Source organism: Rhagoletis pomonella, unplaced genomic scaffold (genome assembly GCF_013731165.1).
Source record: "Rhagoletis pomonella isolate Grant_MI unplaced genomic scaffold, Rhpom_1.0 Rhpom_scaffold_00008, whole genome shotgun sequence".
NCBI classification, from domain to species: domain Eukaryota; kingdom Metazoa; phylum Arthropoda; class Insecta; order Diptera; family Tephritidae; genus Rhagoletis; species Rhagoletis pomonella.
In genome coordinates this window covers 37,431,794-37,451,045 of record NW_023458562.1, presented here as the reverse complement: position 1 = coordinate 37,451,045, position 19,252 = coordinate 37,431,794, and the positions used below count along the sequence as shown (strand labels likewise).

Below are 19,252 nucleotides of genomic sequence, written 5' to 3'. Positions count from 1 at the left end.
CCGTTACCGTTTCCGTTGCCATTTCCACCTAAACCGGGCGCGCCGTAAGTTGAAGACGGACGTCCACCACCGTTACCGTTGCCGTTGCCATTTCCACCTGCACCTGGCACGCCATATGAGCTTGAGGGCCGTCCACCTCCATTACCATTACCGCCTAAACCGGGCGCGCCATACGTGGATGAGGGACGGCTGCCGCTGCCTCCATTTCCATTGCCATTACCGTTGCCACCACCAAAACCAGGTGCGCCATAGGTGGATGAGGGACGTCCAGCGCCACCACCGCCGCCATTACCATTTCCATTTGCTGATGGTGGCAGGTAGGAGCTCACTGGTGGTTCGGGGCGCGCTATCACCGCTGATGTTACCAACAGTAGGCTCACGAAACACCCAACTCTCGACATGGCGGCAAATTTATTTTTGGTGTGCCCGAATAGGCCTGAGTATCAGCGAATATGATTTAATTACAGAAGTAGCTATGAACACAAAAACTTCTTATGCCAGGACCTAACGTCCTCTCTATCCGTCCAGCTGTGTGCCTATTACACTGTGGTACGATGGCGTACACTTTATTTCGCTGTGCGGCCTTTATCCTTTTAGACTCACTCTTCCGACTCTACAACTATCTAAATTCAAATCAAATGATTACAATCCAAATTCTGACTGATTTCCAACCACCAACTGTTGGCATATTTATATGCAATATGCGACGAAGACGCAACGGCGCTGGCGCATATGAAGATGGCTGGTTAGCTACTTTTCGGAGGCGGCAGATGAAGCGAACGGGTTGCACCAAACAAACCAAAATAAATTAATAAATACAACAGAAGAGCCATTCGAAAAGCGAGAGGATTTCTTCAGCGATGGCGAGATATGATTTTGTTTTGGCTCATTGTTTTTGTTGTCAATTGATGCGCGATGCTGCAAATACTCCATACAGCGAGCAGCGCTTAAAACAAAGCGATTGCTATGGGTTGTGTGGCTGTTTGCGCGGCGTCAGTGCCACTCGTCATTCAACTAGGCCGTCGCCGGCATCGCCATCGCCATTGCCACCGTTCATCTTCATTTTGTTCTCCTGCAGCCAACATTGCTGGGCTCGCGTTCAAAGGCAGCCAGCCAGCCAGTCATTCGGCCGCCAAACCAAAGCAGATGAAGCAAAGATTCTCTCAAAATCGCTTACTCGTTTGTTAAGCTGAGCTAACAAAATCAAAAGTCAGCAGCCGCCAAAAAACAACGTTCGCCCTGAAGTGGCATAATGTGTGCAAAATGTGACGCAAAGGCGGCTGGGGTGAAAAAGATATTTTGTCGCAAAATATTAATACAGAAAGAAGCCAACAATAGCACAAGCAGCGTGTTGAAAAAATCTTGAGAAATCGGCTGGTAGATATAATTTTTTTCTTAAATCATATCTAAACATTCATATGTATGTATGTGCGCTGAGAGTGGGTGCAAAAACGCTGCAATCAACGATAGATAGCGCGTGCGCGCGCTTTACTTAGGCGTCCTACACCAATGCCATTGCATCAACTGGTAGCCTAGAGAACGCATAAGTTCATCGCTTGCACTGCGTTGCCAAAATTAAGCAGATCAGTTTTTTCGCTTGGCTGATTATCGACCAGGTCATTATCTCAAAGGTGCTTGTGATGTGTGACTTAGCGCGCGCTACTACTAGTATCTTTAGTTACTGGCTGACGGCCACATACATATGTGTTGTGGAAGGCCGTGTTTGTGTGTGTGCTTGTGCTATAGTGCATGCTGTATTCGTTTGCACCTTTTTAATTTAGTTAGTCAATTTCAAGTTGGCATTGTTGCAGCGTAGACATTCACTGAATAATTCTCAATGAAGCAAGCAGAAGTCGTGTGACAGTGATGTCGGCAGGAATGGAACGATGAGCAGTTGTGTAACAGCTTTAAATTGCATAAAGATCCATTCTGGATGAAGTGAAAAAAGAAGCATATCCTTAAGTCATCGATCAAAAATATGAGGTTCCCGAATTTATTTCTTTTCACGAAGTTCATTAAAGAATGGTGGTAGTCCTACATATAATCACCTGGATACTTTCGAGGATCAATCAGTATTTCACAAAATTTACTGAGCTCTCGTTTATTCGGAGAATTCTGAGTGATCACAGTTTTCAAAATTATTTACAGGGTGATTCAATAAAGCAAAAGTTGTCGAAATGAAATTTTTTATTTCGTCATGTTTTTTACTCTATGCCATTTATTTACAAATCACGATATCCGTTAAATGCCTACCACGACTTCTCTGTCAACACTGGATGGGTTTATTAGCGTAGACCATACTTTTCACAAAGCCCCAAAGATAACGCGTCCTGGGAGGTTCGCTCGCTGTTGAAACCACATATTGTCCAAGTCGATGTCATCTAATTCAGGTCATAAAAAGTTTGTCATCCTGTTTTATCGGCATCATTTTCGAAAAAGTGACTCGATGTGGGTGCATAGTTCTTTCTTGAATGACATGTAGTTTTTTAGCAGCCCAAATGCGGCAGTTTTACTCAAATGTGCCTCATCGCAATGCGCGAAATGCACTTCTTGCAGTTTTACGCGTTGTTCAACTGAGTATCGCTCCATGATTAAGTTTGCCAAAGTGTGTAGTATTCATTGTATGAAAAAACATTAACGACATCTGCATCACCCTATATATAGTAAAGCCTTCTTAACTCATTAAACGCGAAAGCAAAAGAGGAAATTGAGATGAAAAAAAATTTTGGAGGACACTAAAAGAGAGGATATGTTCAAAAACCCATAATGAAAAGTTTCGACCTCTTTAAAGGGGTGTCTGTATGACCTGAAACATATATGTAACACTTGTGAATCTTTGTTATGTAATAAAAATTTGAATAACAACAATATTACTCCACGTAATTCGAGCGTTACATATATGTAACACTAGTGTTTAAAGAGTTAAAAGGACCTCAGCTTGGTTTAGTTGGTTGGTGGGCAGTTGTCGTTGAATCTGCTTACATTTTTTATTAGACTTTGTTTTGGTAAAGCGGTAGTGGTGAATCGATTCCTTACAATACTTAATCTGGAAATACCTTTTCTTTTTCTGGTTTTATTGGTATGTAAACATAATGTAACAAGATTTTCCTGCTTTTTTTGTTTGGAGATTACTGCATCCCAGAAATTTTTTTAGGTATGGATATTTTTTCTTTGATTGTCTCGGACGAAGGCAGGGTACGCTCCACACAGCCCAAGATATTGTGGAAACAGGGCCGGACTCAACCTCAATCCAACAAAAAAAGGATAAGCAAATTGAGTTTACGAAGAGTGCTTAACTCAGCGGTTAGTATGCTGACTTTGCACATAGACCACAGCTGAAGACGTGAAAGAAGTCTGATTTGGAGATGTGGCGATCTCTCCTTCACCATTTCTTTTAAAGACTGTCTGACTGCCTTAGGCCGGCTAGTTCTATTCTATTCAAGCCATTGATTATCCCGAGAGGAAAATGTTGTTCGCCCATTACGAATTTTGATTTTGTCAATTCGTCCTTATTCTCATCTTACAGTGCCAGTCTATTTTGGCCCGCCTGACTATGTACTTTCGCTAAGAAGATGCTAACATAGTAAAAATACCAGTAAAAACTAGAGATTGCAATCTAGTATTAGTGTCAATTTTCGCCCCAATGCAGTCGGATTGGGCACAATCATTTAGTTTCTGGGTTGCTACTCCATTTATAAGAACTTGAACCCACAAAGAACCCTATCAGCACAAGCATGCAATGTCGGTCAGCCTTAGCCTCCTCCGTTAATTCAGATTATATCGTTGAGTCTGAATCATCCCAGCTCGATACAAAACATAATTTTCTTGCTGATTTTACATCTCCAAATATTAGGTTTATGTCGTCCGTAATGAGTCAGGCCTCAACCTATCATTGATTGATTGATTCAACTTTTAATGAAGTCACTCCACTAGGAATCACGATGGTGATCAATTACCAAGCACCAGAGCAAAAAAGAAAGCACGCTGGCCTGAGGACAGTCCCAATGAACTCTTCACGTGACATATTGACCTCCTCCTGCCTGAACTGGAATGACACTCTGCGAGCTTTGAAAAAATCAACTACATGAGATAGTGAGATCGGACATCCAAGCTGTATGTACTTAAATATTAATCACTGTTTCGTGGCCTGAGGTCACCATTAAAAGTAAAGGAACGCATCCCTATTATTGAATGACAGTTCTGCGGTTGGCGGAGCACAACGGGCATTAGCTTTAACTTCACATTTAAAAATTGCAGAATAATTCTTGATGGGTATTCCAAATATTGACTACTGCTTGCGACGCGGATACGCAATAAGTAGTACCAACAGTAGCTAGAAAATAGTAATAAAAAATTGCTAGCAATTCATTTTACCGAGTCGTAGATATGCACGTACGCGATGCCCTTAAGCGCCGACCTGCAACACCGCCAAGCCACAGAACAGCAGCAGATAAAGAAGAGGATCTATGTAAAATTGTGTTGAAACGTGATTAAAATATCAACGCACAAGAATTGTAAGTGAACTGGAAAACACAGCCAGGGGCACAACAAAAACAACAACAAGAGCGAAAATTGCATTGCCAGAGCGAACACACGTGCTTAGCGTTGACAACAACAATAATAACAATTAAAATAAACGAAAACTGCTACACGCACGACCACCAACTGGAGCGCCAGCCAAACGCCAAGCGAAGCCATGCCAGGTCAGACCAGCGCACTGCAGCGCCAGATCCTCCTCCGCCGTCATGCAGCTGCCGCGCGCGTCTGACTGTTATGCTTAGCACTCAAAGCGCGGCGTTCAGCGTTTAGTACTCGATGCTTAGCGCGCAAAACGTGCTACAAAATTAATTGCATAATATTTTTCATGCAATTTACAGCTACGAGTGGGGAGTAAGTGCTCATACGTATGTACATATGTAGGTACCCAGAATGCGTGATTGCGGCAGATTCGCTTTTTAAAGCGAGCGCGCGCCCGCGCGTTCAAAAAATTCAGCTTCTACTCCCCCCTCCCTGTGTTTGGTTATTGAACGAGTTGCACTCGTCACAACACTTAAACGGATATAAATTTTCCTATAAGACGAATATTACAGAATTGTATTTTAGTTAGTTAGTTTGTATTTATTTTTGATTTTGTTATGGAATCTCGGTGATTGTAGTGCGCTTGAGGCCAAAGGGTCGCTAGCGATTTCGTTAATTTGTCAACACACTTTGCACGTACGTAAGTGTGTATGTATGTACACTAGGGTGCATCACACTCTATACAAAAAAAAAATGGTTCCATCGGAGTTATACAATTTATTATATTTTAAGGCTACTGCAAAAATATTTCCGAAAATCGTTACGATTAAAGTGAGCTGGGCCGATTTGAAAATAAGTTCAAAAATTGAGTTTTTTTTATAAAAAAAGTCTATTTTTATAAATATATTTTCCAAAAAATTATCTCAGCCTTAACTCTTCTTACTCTAAGTGGATTTTTTTGGACAAACTGTTTTTAAAAACTAATTTTACATATAAAACACGATTTTTAAGGCATTTTCAAATTGATCCAGTTCACTTTAATCTTAGTATTTTCTGAAATATTTTGGCGGAAGTCTCATAATACAATAAGTTTTATGAATAAGGTTTACAACTGCAATTTCTGTTTAGTGAGTCACCCTAATGTACTTACTATATGTACTAGTTTGCTCGCTTGCAGCTTTTTTCTTTCTCAGCAGGAATAGTATGAGGGTGCTTACAATTGCCTGCTCGCTTTAAGTTGTGGTAGGTGACAGCATATCGAGTCTCGCTCATCGGTGGCTTTGCCTTTTTGACCCTCCACCAGCGATTAACGTCATGTACACAATGCAAGTTAATATGTTGCACTTAATCGCAGTTTATTGTTTGTGCGCGAGTAGAACATGCCGAAGTGTTCGCCGATATACTTATATTCGCACATAGTTTTGTTTTTGTGAACGTAAAAGTATTAAGTTTAAGTGACGTTACTTTCTATTATTTTTTGATTAGACAGGTGATGGCGGGCAGTGGGTCAACGGATGTTTTTTTTTCTGGAGATGGCCGATTGTAATTTTAATAAATAATCCGTTAGCGAAGTGAAATTTTATTGAAGGAAGTTAAGGGTTCAAAGTGTCGTAAGAAAAAAAAAAACACAAAGAAGAACTCGTTTAATGTTATGACCCTAAGTGGACAAGACTATTTCGTTCCAGATTTTGAAAGAGTTGTAATATACTTTAGCTTTGGATCTTCGGAAATCACGGTGATAAAGTTAACAGAGTCACCCCGGAGCTTGCAAAAAGCAAAAGCCTTACCATTTTGTTTTCATAGCTGGCATTCCATTCTTGAATGCCTAATTAAGGATAGCTCAACTATTCCAACCTCATCTTATTATTTTCTATATCTCTAAACTGCCTTCCTCATTAGAATGCGTTTTCTTGGTCTAATCTGTCAGATCTTTTTCAGCTTATTCGCAATACTGAAACTTAACCTTTCCAATACGAAATCAAAAGAAATTATTACGTCTACTTGGACGTAGGAGATTAAGCTGTACATAGGCATACCCGCTGATATCTATAACCATGGTGACCATAAAAAACTTGAATATTTTAGGCGTTACCTTTTTACATCAATAAAGTATGAGGCCGCGACGCAGCGTCCTCAAATCGTTCGATGTAGAAATAGGGGAAACAATACAAAGAAACAGTGATGGCAACATAAATGACGATTGGCCGGCTGGTACTTAATTATTCTAGCGCCTGCGTCTTGTCAGAACGCCGAGCTAAGGACCATCACGGTATGCCTTCTGATGTTGCGCGAGCATAATTTACACAGAAAGACCCAAATACTCCCAGCTAGGGTGCACATCATGATGTAGAGCAAAATTTTCTGTCTTTTCTCAGCACCTCAGAAGCCAAGTCATACACACTCATACATGCGTCATCTGTTGAGGCTGACACTTAATTGGCTAATTTTCGTTTAAACCGGTTAGCTCGAGCATTTAAATTAAGTTTAAACCACAGTCAGCACCGAGAGTGATCATAAACTGTTTTCCGGGAGGGTAATCCATAAACTGAATCCGCCGATAGTTATCATCAACCGTAGTCAGTGAGAATTTAGTTAACAGCCACAACAGCTTGCTATCTATCTTGCACCAGTATCCACTGTTTTTGGTACTACAAGAGGGATCGCCATCCGACCCTGCATTGGCAGAGCATTATGCCGGCCATCGTTCAAGCCCACTTATGAATTCGAGTGCTGTCAATTTCTTAATGTTACGAATTTTTTTACCAATATAAATTGACGACTTGACAATTCAGTAGACTGAGGTTATTTTGGGCACTCAGGGGTTAGGGAATCATAAACGAAATACAATATGCGTTTACGGTATCAATGCTTCCTTGTTTTACGGCACTCTAGTCTAGAAAGAGCAAAAGTTCGCTAAGGCTCAATTAAAATTTTTGAGTTTAATTAATACAATTTATTTTTTACATTTCAAAATCTTAAAATATTGAAATTTTTCAACATATGTATGTATGAATGTATTTATGTATATTTCTAATTATTCTTATTGCTGCCATTTTGCACTTTCGAATGAGCTTTAACGTTGTTGCACCAAATCTGTTTGTAAATTTTCCATGACTCCAACAAACAAACGAAATTAACAACATAAATCGAAACGCAAACGACACATAAGTCCTCCAGTACAAAATACAACAAATAAGCCAAGTAAACGGAAAGTAAATTCGAAACGAAGCAGAGTAAAAGCTGCAGCAGTGAGAGCAAGTGATGGCGTGGTGGAGCTGAGGAAAGGTAAAGGCAAAAATTTCAACGGTTTTTTCAACAAAGGTATACATATATTCAAATATTAATGGAAGCAAAAATTGTTAATAACACTTTTAAGTTTCACTCACTCAACAGCAGCAGCAAAATATAGAAGGTAATGCCTAGCACGCCATTCGGTGGATTCCAGCTGGTTAAATATTTTGTTAGGCCAAAACCTCTGCCGTAGCTGCAAAATAATGCAACAATTTTGAGATTTTAATAATTTATTGAGAATTTCACTAAATATATATTTGTAATAACTCACCTTGAAGTAAACACCGCCGTACAACTGACTTTCGGACTCAAATCGCACATTGCCACGTAGCTAGCATCCTTTTCCGCTCGCAACTCCACATAGGTGGCGTAGGAGGAGAGCAGCAGGCCAACAAGGCAGCTGGCACAAAAACGTCGAAATGTTGTTGCACTCATTCGCGAGAGTTTATTTTATTAGGTACTATTATTTAATAGATAATTTTAATATACTTTCTCTTTGTAAACTTTAATCACTGAAGCTCTGAAACACCGCTTTGCGAACGTTTCGCAAGCGTTTTAAGAGCACCACTAACTAATGCAAATAAAATTTATTTTCGATTATCGCAAATAATTGTGATTGGGTATGAACTTTGTTTGGACCTTTGTCGGTGTGAATGTGTGCGATGTTTAGAGTGGCCACTGTACAAATCTTGCGTCGAGCAGCAACTTGTACCATAGTGTTGTGACTAATTTTTATGCAGCTGGCCACCCTGAGGCGCATGCGTAGGAGTGATTTATTTTTTTAAGTTACATACATTCCCTTCGCCCCCGATTACTCCTGTTCTTGGAAGCAATCTGTTTACAATGTTTGATGCTGAATTATTTTGACAGCTCCAGGAGCGAACAAGTCTGTGATTGTATTTGAAAGCAACAGGTGGCAAAGGAAATTATACAATTATGTACAGTGAACTGTTTTTGTAAATTTTTGACATTTTGACCAGGTCTCGAGAGAAACCGTTTTTTTTTTTAGTGTGGCGTTTAAATGAAGTGGGTAGTGTAAATGGCAATCAAGTCGCCCCCAAGCCGCGCACAGTCTCATAGAGAAGCGGAAACGAGAAAAAATTTGGAGCGCAGATTTGAAGCGAATGCTAAATAGGTCCGAGAAGGAATTCTCACTGGGTACCCGTCAGTTTCTAATTTGTTTTTGAACGTTGGTGCTTCCGATAGATAGGCTAGGAGTATTGTGTATTTATTTTATAACGAATTTCCATCATCCTTTGTTAGTTTTAGTTCACTCTGAGCAAGAGTTGGGTTCGTCGTCCCTGTGCAGACTGAGGGACACCAGATCACAAAGTATACCTGCAAGTAAGGTTGCAGTGTTCATGGGAACTAGGCTTAATATACAGAAAAAGCGACATTTTAAGATGATTCAAGAAGCCTGTAGATGATCGGAATAATGCCACTCTTTCATTCACTGTGTGGCAAGTGGCGCCGTCCTGTGGTAACCTCATATTGTCCCCGTTCGTGTCATCTAACTATGCTCATAAACAGTTTGTTATCATGCCACGATAACGTCCGTTCACCGTAATAGCGCTACCGGCGGCATCATTTTCGAAGAAGTACCGCCCGATGACTCCGCCAGTCCAAAAACACACCAAACAGTGACTCCTTGTGGGTGCATAGTTATTTCTTGCAGTGGACATAGTTTAGCTTCTAAAGTTTGGACAAATTTTATGCGTTTTTCAACCAAGTATGGCTCGATGACTAAGTTTGCCAAAGCCTGCGGCACCAATTGTCCGAGAAAAATAATAAAACAACATTAATACATATTTATATAACAAATAAGTGCTATCAAAGCTGTTCGTGTCACCATATGTGTCGCCATATGCATACTATATGGTTTTGGAAATTTTCTCATTCCCATCTTCGCAGCTTTAATAAATTAGTTTAGACGAACCCAGCCTAAATCGGGCTCTGTAACAGGCATTTGCAAGACAAAATCACGTGGGGCGTGTTATGCAAAATATATTAAATATTGGGCGATAAGATAAGAGAAACGGAAGCTAAAATATAATGAACATTATGTGCTACCGAAATTTTCTGACATGGTAGCTATCCTACAAATATTAAGCTTACAGCTATGTAAATTCACATAGTCGCATTCTCGCAGCTAACCTCCAGCGGCAGGTTAATGCCTTTTATGAACTGCTAACGGTATGATTTAATTGCTTCTAATAAATCAGCATACCATTTAAATGTTGTTTAAATATTTATTTAGTTACTGCGGACCTGTGACTGCGATGCGTGAGGTGATGAAAATGATAAAAAAAAAAATACACACCACTCTTTTTTCAGCAGTCACCAAGTCAGCGCAATCCAACTGCAAAGTATAACTTAATTATTTCAAACTATTGCCACAAGACGTTGAGCAATTCTTCATGCAACAAATGGATGAACGAACGGGCTGACTTTTATGTGCATACATATGTGTGTGTGTCTGTCCTAGTGAAGAACGTGCTGCCAAAAGTAAATGCAAAATAAATCATGACGCGTGCAGTTACAGAAAATGCTCGAGATCCCACAAGTAGAAAAAAAAAAAAACAAATCAAAAACGAAACATTTAGAAACTTAAAGCCAAAAAATAGAATTACTACTTGCAGCAGCCGAAAAATTGTGGTAAAACAAACAACATTAAGGCGGCAAAAAGCGCTCCACTCCAACGGCAAAGCGGATCCGCATGTTGCACGTGGCCGCCACCGCCGACGCTGCTGCAACATATTCTTGCTTGCTCGCGTTATAGCTTCAGCCTTCATGTCGCTTGCTAACTGCATGCACATAACATTGAATGCCACATTTAAGTTAACTTTCTAAGTTAATAAATTTAAATATATGTAATTAAAAAAACAACAAAATATTACACAAGACTATGTTGTTGTTGTGTAGCAATCATAAGTGCATAAATATATGCCATTGTAGCATTAGCAAGACATTGCGCATGAGCTATGTATCCTATGTATGTATGGATGCGAGCAGGAAAGAATCTTTCGAATTTGTGGTTAATTGTGTGGCCAGTTAAAAACAACTGCATATGTGCTGAGAGAAAACAACAACACAGAAAAATACTAAATACTGCGAAAATAAATCATAACTAACATCTGCATGACTTTCAAGGTTGACTGAATGGCTGACTGCCGCCATGGAGTTGGGCTATGAAGCTGCAACGAAAATACAACGATGCTTCTAATGTAAAAGTGTTTAAATCATATTCGAAGGACTTTGAAGCTTTAGTTAGTCCACAGTTTCGGCATGGCGTTAGGGGTTTGCCTAGAAAAAAGAAAAACGATTTTCGACAGTATAAAAATGTCACAAAAACTTTAGGGAAAGCTACTGAAGTGACAGCCTTTGGAAAGAAATAATTGTGGATCGTTTGAGTCTGAGTGTCAATGACTCGGTCTGCAGTCCGGGAAGAGTAGCGAAGTAATACCAGTCCCTTCTTCTTAAAAGTCGAAAAAGCAGCATTTCTTTACAAGGGTTGTAGCCGAGAAGAAACCTGCTGCCAACCACTCACCAGTAAAGGGCGAAGGTCACATTTTATTATACCAGAAAATTATTTGGGGTATAAGGTCTGCATGACTTTCAAGATTGACTGAATGGCTGACTGCCGCCATGGAGTTGGGCTATGAAGCTGCAACGAAAATGCAACGATGCTTCTAATGTAAAAGTGTTTAAATCATATTCGAAGGACTTTGAAAATTATTTGGGGTTTTGTATGCGGTACGGTTTGCCTCCTACTTAAGAGTGATATGGCGGCTTTATAGTATTGCAAATTCATCTTAGTAACCGGCACTCTGCTGCTTGAATTAGAGAGAATGTTTTCATTAGGTTTTGTCGCAACAGAAGTTTTCGAAAAGCAGAAGGTTTGACATTTCAAAATAGCGGCATAAACAGTTTTACTGCAGCCAAACTTTGCGCCACTTGTTTATTTGTTCTGAGTAACAGATTTGGTGACAGGTAATAAGATCAACGGAAATAAGGTCAATTTACTTTATTTCCCACCCTGGTGCGAAATAAAGTCAATTGACATTATTACCTTTTTAAAAACGAAATAAAATCCATTGACATTATTTCTCTTTCAAACATTAAATTTGCTTAGCTTCGCGGCGGCCCGCGGCCCCCCTTCCCCGTCTCCTGCCGTGCTGTAACGCAGGTAGATTTATTTTTTGTATACGTTGAAATAAAATTTTTATATATTTTAAGCATCGAGGGCTTATATTCAATAATACCCTTTATCTGCACATTTTTCACAAAGATGAGATTCTGATATAAAAATCCACCTAAGCTTTAACTGTCATCAGTGATATTAATGTTACCTTATATAACGACAGGACCCAGATGGTTTCTAAAATCACAAATTAGTTTTTGTGCAAATTGCAGATAGAGGGTATTAATGAATTCAAGCCCTCGATATTTCACCTTTTTATATTTGTAAGTTATTGGATGCAGGGATGCCTTGGCACAAACTGTGCCATTTGTCCCTATTTTACTTCAAATGGCACTTAATTTTTCAATTTGGCATAAAGTGCCAAAATGGCACTTTTGTAAAAAAAATAACATTTCAATTCAGTTTTGTGAAATCCTTTGCTTGCACTTCTTTTTCTCAACTAAAATTTTCTAATTTATAAAGGCCATTCAACTGGTTTATCCTATTTTATCATTGCACTTTTGTTTTGAAAATGTGGCTTTATTTTATTGATAAATGTGAATGATTAAAAGGAATAACACCTTTTTTGGCACTTTTATTTTTCTCTTTGGCGCATTTTGGCACTCTTTTATCCTCAATATGGCACCTCATAACTAAGGATAGTTGGCAGCCCTGATTGGAAGATTTCTGCTGTGTTTTGGGGCAACAACTTGTCTGCAGTAAAAAGGCATATAATTTGTGTTTCAAAAGTGTGTGAAAACCAATTAATTAACTTATATGATCTCGGTTCCGATATTAAATAATCAATAATTGTTTATACCCGCATTTTGGCACATTGGCTCGTTGAATGTGCCATCTAATAAATAGTGTCGTCATTCTACTTAGCTGCTTTTAAATGATGTCGTCACAAATTGCTGGCGGAGACATGAATACAGTGTAAGAAAAGTCTTTTTCTATAATTGTTTCCTTATAGAAAGGTTGGTTTCTTTTCCACCTTAGACATTCCGAATTCGTTCAAAATATGCTAATTTAAAACACAGAATTCTTTCAGTGTTCCTCCTCCGGGGTTTTTGGACATGGACTGTTTCTTCAATTTAATAGTGTTCGCTTTATTTTTGTGGAAACGAAACATGTTTTGCAAGTTATGGATCATTTCCACACTCTTTCTTCAAATATTTCTCGTATTCCAGCTGTGCGCAGGCGTTTAGTTTTTCGCATCGTGTTTTTACATATTCGTAATTTAAATTTGTTTAATAAAATCAATTGGTGGTTCATGATTGTGTGTGGATTAATATCACAACACTGAGGATTCGGCAATAACCTTTTTCATTTATTAAAAAACAACACTTACGGGGCAATGTTTATTGTAAGAACAACATTTTTTTCTATGAATCGACATACTTTAAGCATTGTTGACGCTATTTCCATTTGAATGAGGAAATAGCGTCAATGACTTTATTTTCAAATATTTGTTGACTTTATTTCGCTTTTGAAAAGGTAATAATGTCAATTGACTTTATTGCGCACCGGGGTGGGAAATAAACTCAATTGACCTTATTTCCATTGACCTTATTACCTGTCACCACAGATTTCCTTGTCGATCCTGATAAGCTTGATACGGTATTTTTTTTTTTGAAGCAGTATCCGATACAAGATTAGAATTCGCCACATTAGGACATTGCTGGACATCAGTAGGCTTCCTGCGAACACCACCCTTCTTTATTGAAGAGGCATAGAGACAGACTGTATGGAGTTTGTAAAGCCTTCGGTCACATCGTTATCCAGTAGATTTCTGTGTTATTACTCATGCATTCACCAAAAAAGTCGTACGAACGTGTAGCCTCCGTCTCCTGCTGGGTGCATTGCCAGTATTTCACCGCCCGCTGCCACGTTCATTTCCAATTCACACAACAGCCTTGATTGGTTAGACAAAGACTCTGTACACTGGATGGGTTACGTGGCAAGCTTTCTTCGTCCAAGTACAGCGCATATTACGACACACGCCACTGTTGGCAGGTTGAGGTAGTGACCGGTCGTTAGGACTTAGCGAGGTTCATAAGGAGAAAGAGGGCACAATAGATGTCCTGGTTGTAGTGAATACCTCAACTTTTGAGGCAGTGTAGGGCTTTGTCTACCTAGGATACCTACGTAGTATGAGCGTGGGCGACGAGTACCGAAAAAGATAGAATGACGAGCTGTGCGAGCTTTTGGACGTAGTTATGCGCATACAAATACAACGATTGCGCTGGGTTGGACATGTACGCATGGTTGACGAGGCTCGAGTTAAAAGATCCTTCGACGGGGCGTCAATGGGTGAACAGCGAAACAAAGGACGCTCACGAATAAAATGGAAGGACTAACAACAGAATACGTATTGTATATGAATATTACTCTTTGAAACCGGGTCTCAACCCCTGTCAAAGCATTAAACTCTCAAAATTAGACGGGGATGGTTACATAATTTTGTGTTTTGTGTGGGTTATGGACTGGCCCAGTTCAGAATACGGCTAATCCCTTATCGCCAACAACAAACCCCCCTAACTTTTATTAGAAGCCTCCAAGTAATTCAACCTTAACGTTTTTTTATATCAGATAGTTTTTAAACCAATCTTGTCTCAAATGCAAGTATTTCTGATTTTTTGTGCGCAAATGAAGCAAGTTACCTCTTAATTTATTACATCACGACTTTTTCATGTGCATGTATGCGACTGAATTTTACATACATACTATAGCATATGGGCACTGATTGCGAATGAAATTAAAAAAATAACAGACAAAAAGGAATGTAGAGTTTAACGAAATTTTACAGATGAACAAATCGACTATGATTTGCTTTCGAAAAGATGTTGATTTGCGAGCAAAATGTATTCGCGCGTCCCCATCCGCTTTGAAAAAATCATCACACTGCCCCACTGACACACTGACTGAGAGGGTAACTGACTGTCTGAGTGAATCCAGTAACTGCCTAACTGATTGAGCGAGTGATTGCCTATCTGAATTTGTCTGCCTACTTAGCTCCTTGTTTACGAAAGTGTCTCCTGTCTCCAACTGCGCATTGTGACAAATGTGACGCTTAAAGGAGATGCAATATATAAAATGATGCAATCGACTTTTTGGATAACAGTACCACAAGGCTCATTTGGCTCTTAAATCAGTAGAAAAGTGTGGCAATCAGCAGAGATAAATACAAAATTTTAACACCGAAATAAATGACTACGCTTCCTTCCACATTAGCGCAAGAACAATCGGCACGTCTTTAATAGGTTTGCTGGTTTTATTTCAATTTCAAATAGCGTTAAACGGTTTATGAAGCAACGCGCGCATGCGCATCACGCAGAGGTAAGACAGAAGCATTAAATGTAGTTTTGTGGGGGCAAGTAGGCGCGCGTTCTGTCTATGAGGAGTACCAAGTTTAAATGGATGCTTAAGAACAGAATGTAACTGCGCGCAAAAGTTTAAAACAATAGAATTTAAACATATTGGAAAAATAAATTTAAAAAACACCCTTTTTTCACTATATGTACTCAACAAATTGCCCAATATGAATGCATTCGAGTGTGACAATAAACAATCGCATTGGCCAAACATGCCAACAATATTCAAATTCACCTTGAGACAAGAAGACTGCGCTGTGTTGATTTAGCCACCTTTTATGGCACAAACGTGTAGCTACATATATAAATACATATGTATGTATATGTGTGGGTGTAAGGTTGTTATTGGAATTGTAAAGTTGCATGTAGTTATGTTTAACTATCGTACGTGCAGCGTTTATGCACATGCGCATGCGCGTTCGCGTTTTGTGTTATTTTTGGCGGGTACCTTGGGCGCGCGCGCCCGCACATCTTCCTCGAACATTCACTATCGCTGCACTTTTATCGCTTCGAGTGTTAAAGTGTACTCGTAAACAAAATGAATTGATGGGCAATTTAACAAATTACTACAATAACTGGGCTGACGGCGCTCTTCGCCCAACCCCCTCTTAGCTGCTAATGTGCGCAAATTTACAGGTGATCAAATAAACCAACTGGTGCGATCGTTTTGCGATATGAGTACATATTAATCAGTGGAGATGATCGTGGGCATAGGCTTCACGTGAGTACCTACATATGTACATACATATGTATGTATGAGAATTCCAAAATCACGGAAATAATAGTGGAAAATATGATTACATTTATTTAATGGGTAATAAAATTCGCTAGCGCTCGCAAATCAGTTTTTTTTTACCAAAAACTTAAAATTAATAAAGCAAATTTTCTGAAGTGAATGTACTCCTACATCTATATTTTGTGCTCACATAAGATAGTTTTGTAATTTTACAATTCAATTGCAACGATTTTCTTTTTTATCGCCATTTTTTATTATTGACCAAAAATTAGTTTAGCTTGTCATAAAACGTTTGCAACAATCGAAAACATAATTTATACTACTCATAACTGGCAGTCATACATATGTAGCAAACTGATCAATAAACAATAACTTATTTAAAATTTTACGTTTTTCAGTCCAATCAGAGGATAACTTTTGTCATTGGTAAAGCAAAAAATTTAAAATTTTAGAAGTCCGAATTCTCGGTTAGGCTTAAGCTAGGTTAACCTATCGTCATGTTTAAGTAATAATAAATAATACAAAAAAAACTTTTTAATATACAACGCTTTTATAAATGGACTAAAAAGTAGAAAATAATATTTCTCAGTCCCATAGAATTTGTTTTGATAACTTTTGATTTTGAAATTTTAGCAAAAGTCATTATAAACAATCTACGAAATTGAAAATGAAAAACGTGGAGCGCATGCAATACAAAGCATTCGATTTAATTGACAATAGTCAAACTACATAACGTAGACCTAAAATTTCTACAGCGAAAGTAGAACTTTGAAATCGATTTTAAGCGGTCGTTATTCATATACCTACATACATACATACATATATTACTTTTCATATCAATTCAAGTTGATTGAGTGGATGGGAGCGTTCCTTATCTCCCAGAAATAGTCAGAAAAAGTCCGAAGTAGTCAGATTTAGTCCAAAAAGCGTTCCTTAACTCGGAAATGACAGCAAAAATGAGAGAGCAACACTCGGTGAGAGTGACTCTCATCAGTCCGAAGTAGTCAGATTTAGTCAGAAGAATTTTTTCTGGCAAAATCCTGAAAAGTGTCAAACTCAACTGAATTTAAATTAACGGAAATTAAAGAATACGCAAAAAATGAGAATAATCTAAAAAGTAAAAAAAGTGAATTGAAATTGGAAGGAGGCAAAAAATAATTGATATAGTAAGTGTTTATTGTGCTTGTGCTTGTGTGAAGGTGTTTTGTACATACATTTACATTCTTATTTGACGTTAGCTTTGTTGTTGCCATTCTTTGGACTAAAAATTTGGTTTTTTGCGTTCCTTTACTTTTCCTTTATTTCCTTTTATTCTCTTTTAGTGAGCGCATTTTGCTTACGCTCTGACATTTTGACACTTTTCAGATTTTAGTCCAAAAAGATAAGGAATGAACCTTATGTTACCAAACGCACATGCCAAGTGGGTTTGCTCTCCCCCCTCCTACGGAGTCAAATGAGCCATTCACATACAATTTTCCTCGCTTTCCTTGACAGTTCAAACTTTGACAACAAAGCGTGAAACGCAGAAGGTATGCTACAATAAACGCCTTGATAGCTTTTGCGTTCTCCTTTTCCTCCATATTTTTTATCTGTAAAATAGATAGCGATATAATAATATGCATTAATAACAGCAATAAAAATTCCTATTTACGCCAATTTTGTCAATAAATGCAAATGCAAGCGCACGAGAAAAGATACATGTAGAAAGCTGATTGACAAAGCGGACAAAAGTTGAGAGTTGCCCAAGATTTTGCTTCGTTTTGCTTTGCTTTGCTTCAAACGCTTTTTATGTGAGCATACTCATGCGTATGCCTACATCGATCTTATATGTCAAAGCAAAGAACTATCAAGAAAAGCGAAGAAAGTTATATGTGAATCAGCCTTAACTCCCCTGCTTTTAAATCTCAAAACGAATGATTATCGAGTCATAGCAAATGCTGATGACATACTTGGCAATACTAGAAACGGGTAAACATCTGCTAGTTCTGAGCGAGTCACTTCATAATGCCCTTAGGCGTTTAAGGACTAGTCTAAGGAATGTGAGCTCAGCGTCAACCTCACCGAGGTCGAGGTGCTACTATTTAAAAGGGAACCATCCTGCTTAGAGGGGGTGACCATACTCTCTTAACCAAGGTCAAGTGTGCCTTGCGTCATTCTAGACTGAACATGACTGTACGCCTGCAAAACGCCAATAGCTAAATAGGGGAATACTAAGCCCACTGCATGTACATAGCTGTGGTACGACCTACGACTCTTCCACGGGGTCAACGTTTAGTAGACCGTGCTACCCAAGAGGGCCAAAATGGAACGGCTACAGCAGAGGGCGTTCATGCTTGTCAAGGGAGCCCTTCCTTCCTTTCATGTAGAAACCTCATATACGGACATGTGAAGGTTCTGGAAACTCGTCCGAGTAATTTACGGAAATTAGACTATATCAATCCTCTACTCTGCCTAGACCACACATTCTCAATAAAAAATACCCGCGAGAAACGAATAGGAAGGGGACACAGATGAAGAATCAGATTTGACGACTATCAGCACATATGGTTGCAAGCTAAACGTCAGGGAAGGTAGGACGATTAACGGCAATGAACTCTCTTAATCTAAGTTTTTCTTTACCTGTCCACTGTAGTGTTTTCAGGCAGAACTAACCGCAATAAACCAGGTCGCAACGCAGAATGGCCTATTACGATCTCTCTCAACCAGCTAGCATCGAATCGCTCTTCAATCGTTGTGTTGGTTTTTGGACACGTCCCTGTTAGCTGCATGGCTGACGACCCACAGTGTTTCGACTATATGGAGGCAGGTGGAAATAATAGTAAACCTGCAACAATTTCACTGAAACTTGACATGTGCTCTAGGTTTACTTAGAAATGGGGAATTATGAAATTTGGTAAAGATGGAATGATTGCCACGCCTTCTACTCTTGTGGGCGGGAACATTAAATTTCATCCTATTTCGATGAAATTTAGTTTGTGCTCACTTTTTTATTCGAAAAACCTAAACATGAAATATGGGGAAGATTGGATCACTATAACGTCCAAAAATCACAAAAAATGTGGGCCCAGTCGTTAAATGTGATGGAATTTTGTGTAAATTTTTGTTTCCTGCTTTTCACTCTCAGAAAACAAAGGTTATACTTACGGTGACCAT

General features: G+C 39.0%; 3 protein-coding genes across 3 annotated transcripts in view; all 3 read right to left on the bottom strand.

Moving 5' to 3' along the window:
* The window catches only part of LOC118744796 (pro-resilin), a 2,625-nt gene extending 2,224 nt beyond the window's left edge, over positions 1-401 (bottom strand). The window contains exon 1 of the mRNA XM_036478139.1: positions 1-401. This exon is cut by the window's left edge and continues 511 nt beyond it. Coding sequence (XP_036334032.1) covers positions 1-401 — 401 coding nt within the window.
* Positions 1-19,252, bottom strand: part of LOC118744797 (proton-coupled amino acid transporter-like protein CG1139) — a gene marked incomplete in the record, with an annotated part of 239,955 nt that overhangs the window by 94,191 nt on the left and 126,512 nt on the right.
* Positions 7,438-8,446, bottom strand: LOC118744803 (vitamin K epoxide reductase complex subunit 1-like protein 1). The gene is made up of 3 exons (XM_036478147.1): positions 8,081-8,446; positions 7,905-8,002; positions 7,438-7,793 (listed from the first exon to the last, which is right to left on the bottom strand). The coding sequence occupies exons 1-3, from the start codon at positions 8,242-8,244 to the stop codon at positions 7,549-7,551; spliced, it is 507 nt and encodes a 168-aa protein (XP_036334040.1). The 5' UTR covers positions 8,245-8,446; the 3' UTR covers positions 7,438-7,548.

What these genes read in the sequence shown, in the direction of transcription:
- LOC118744803 (XM_036478147.1), bottom strand. Translation starts at nt 8,244, where the DNA reads ATGAGTGCAACAACATTTCGACGTTTTTGTGCCAGCTGCCTTGTTGGC. An exon ending in ACGGCGGTGTTTACTTCAAG is followed by an intron (nt 8,003 to 8,080) that starts GTGAGTTATTAC and finishes ATTATTTTGCAG; the next exon opens with CTACGGCAGAGGTTTTGGCC. An exon ending in TATTTTGCTGCTGCTGTTGA is followed by an intron (nt 7,794 to 7,904) that starts GTGAGTGAAACT and finishes ACCTTTCCTCAG; the next exon opens with CTCCACCACGCCATCACTTG.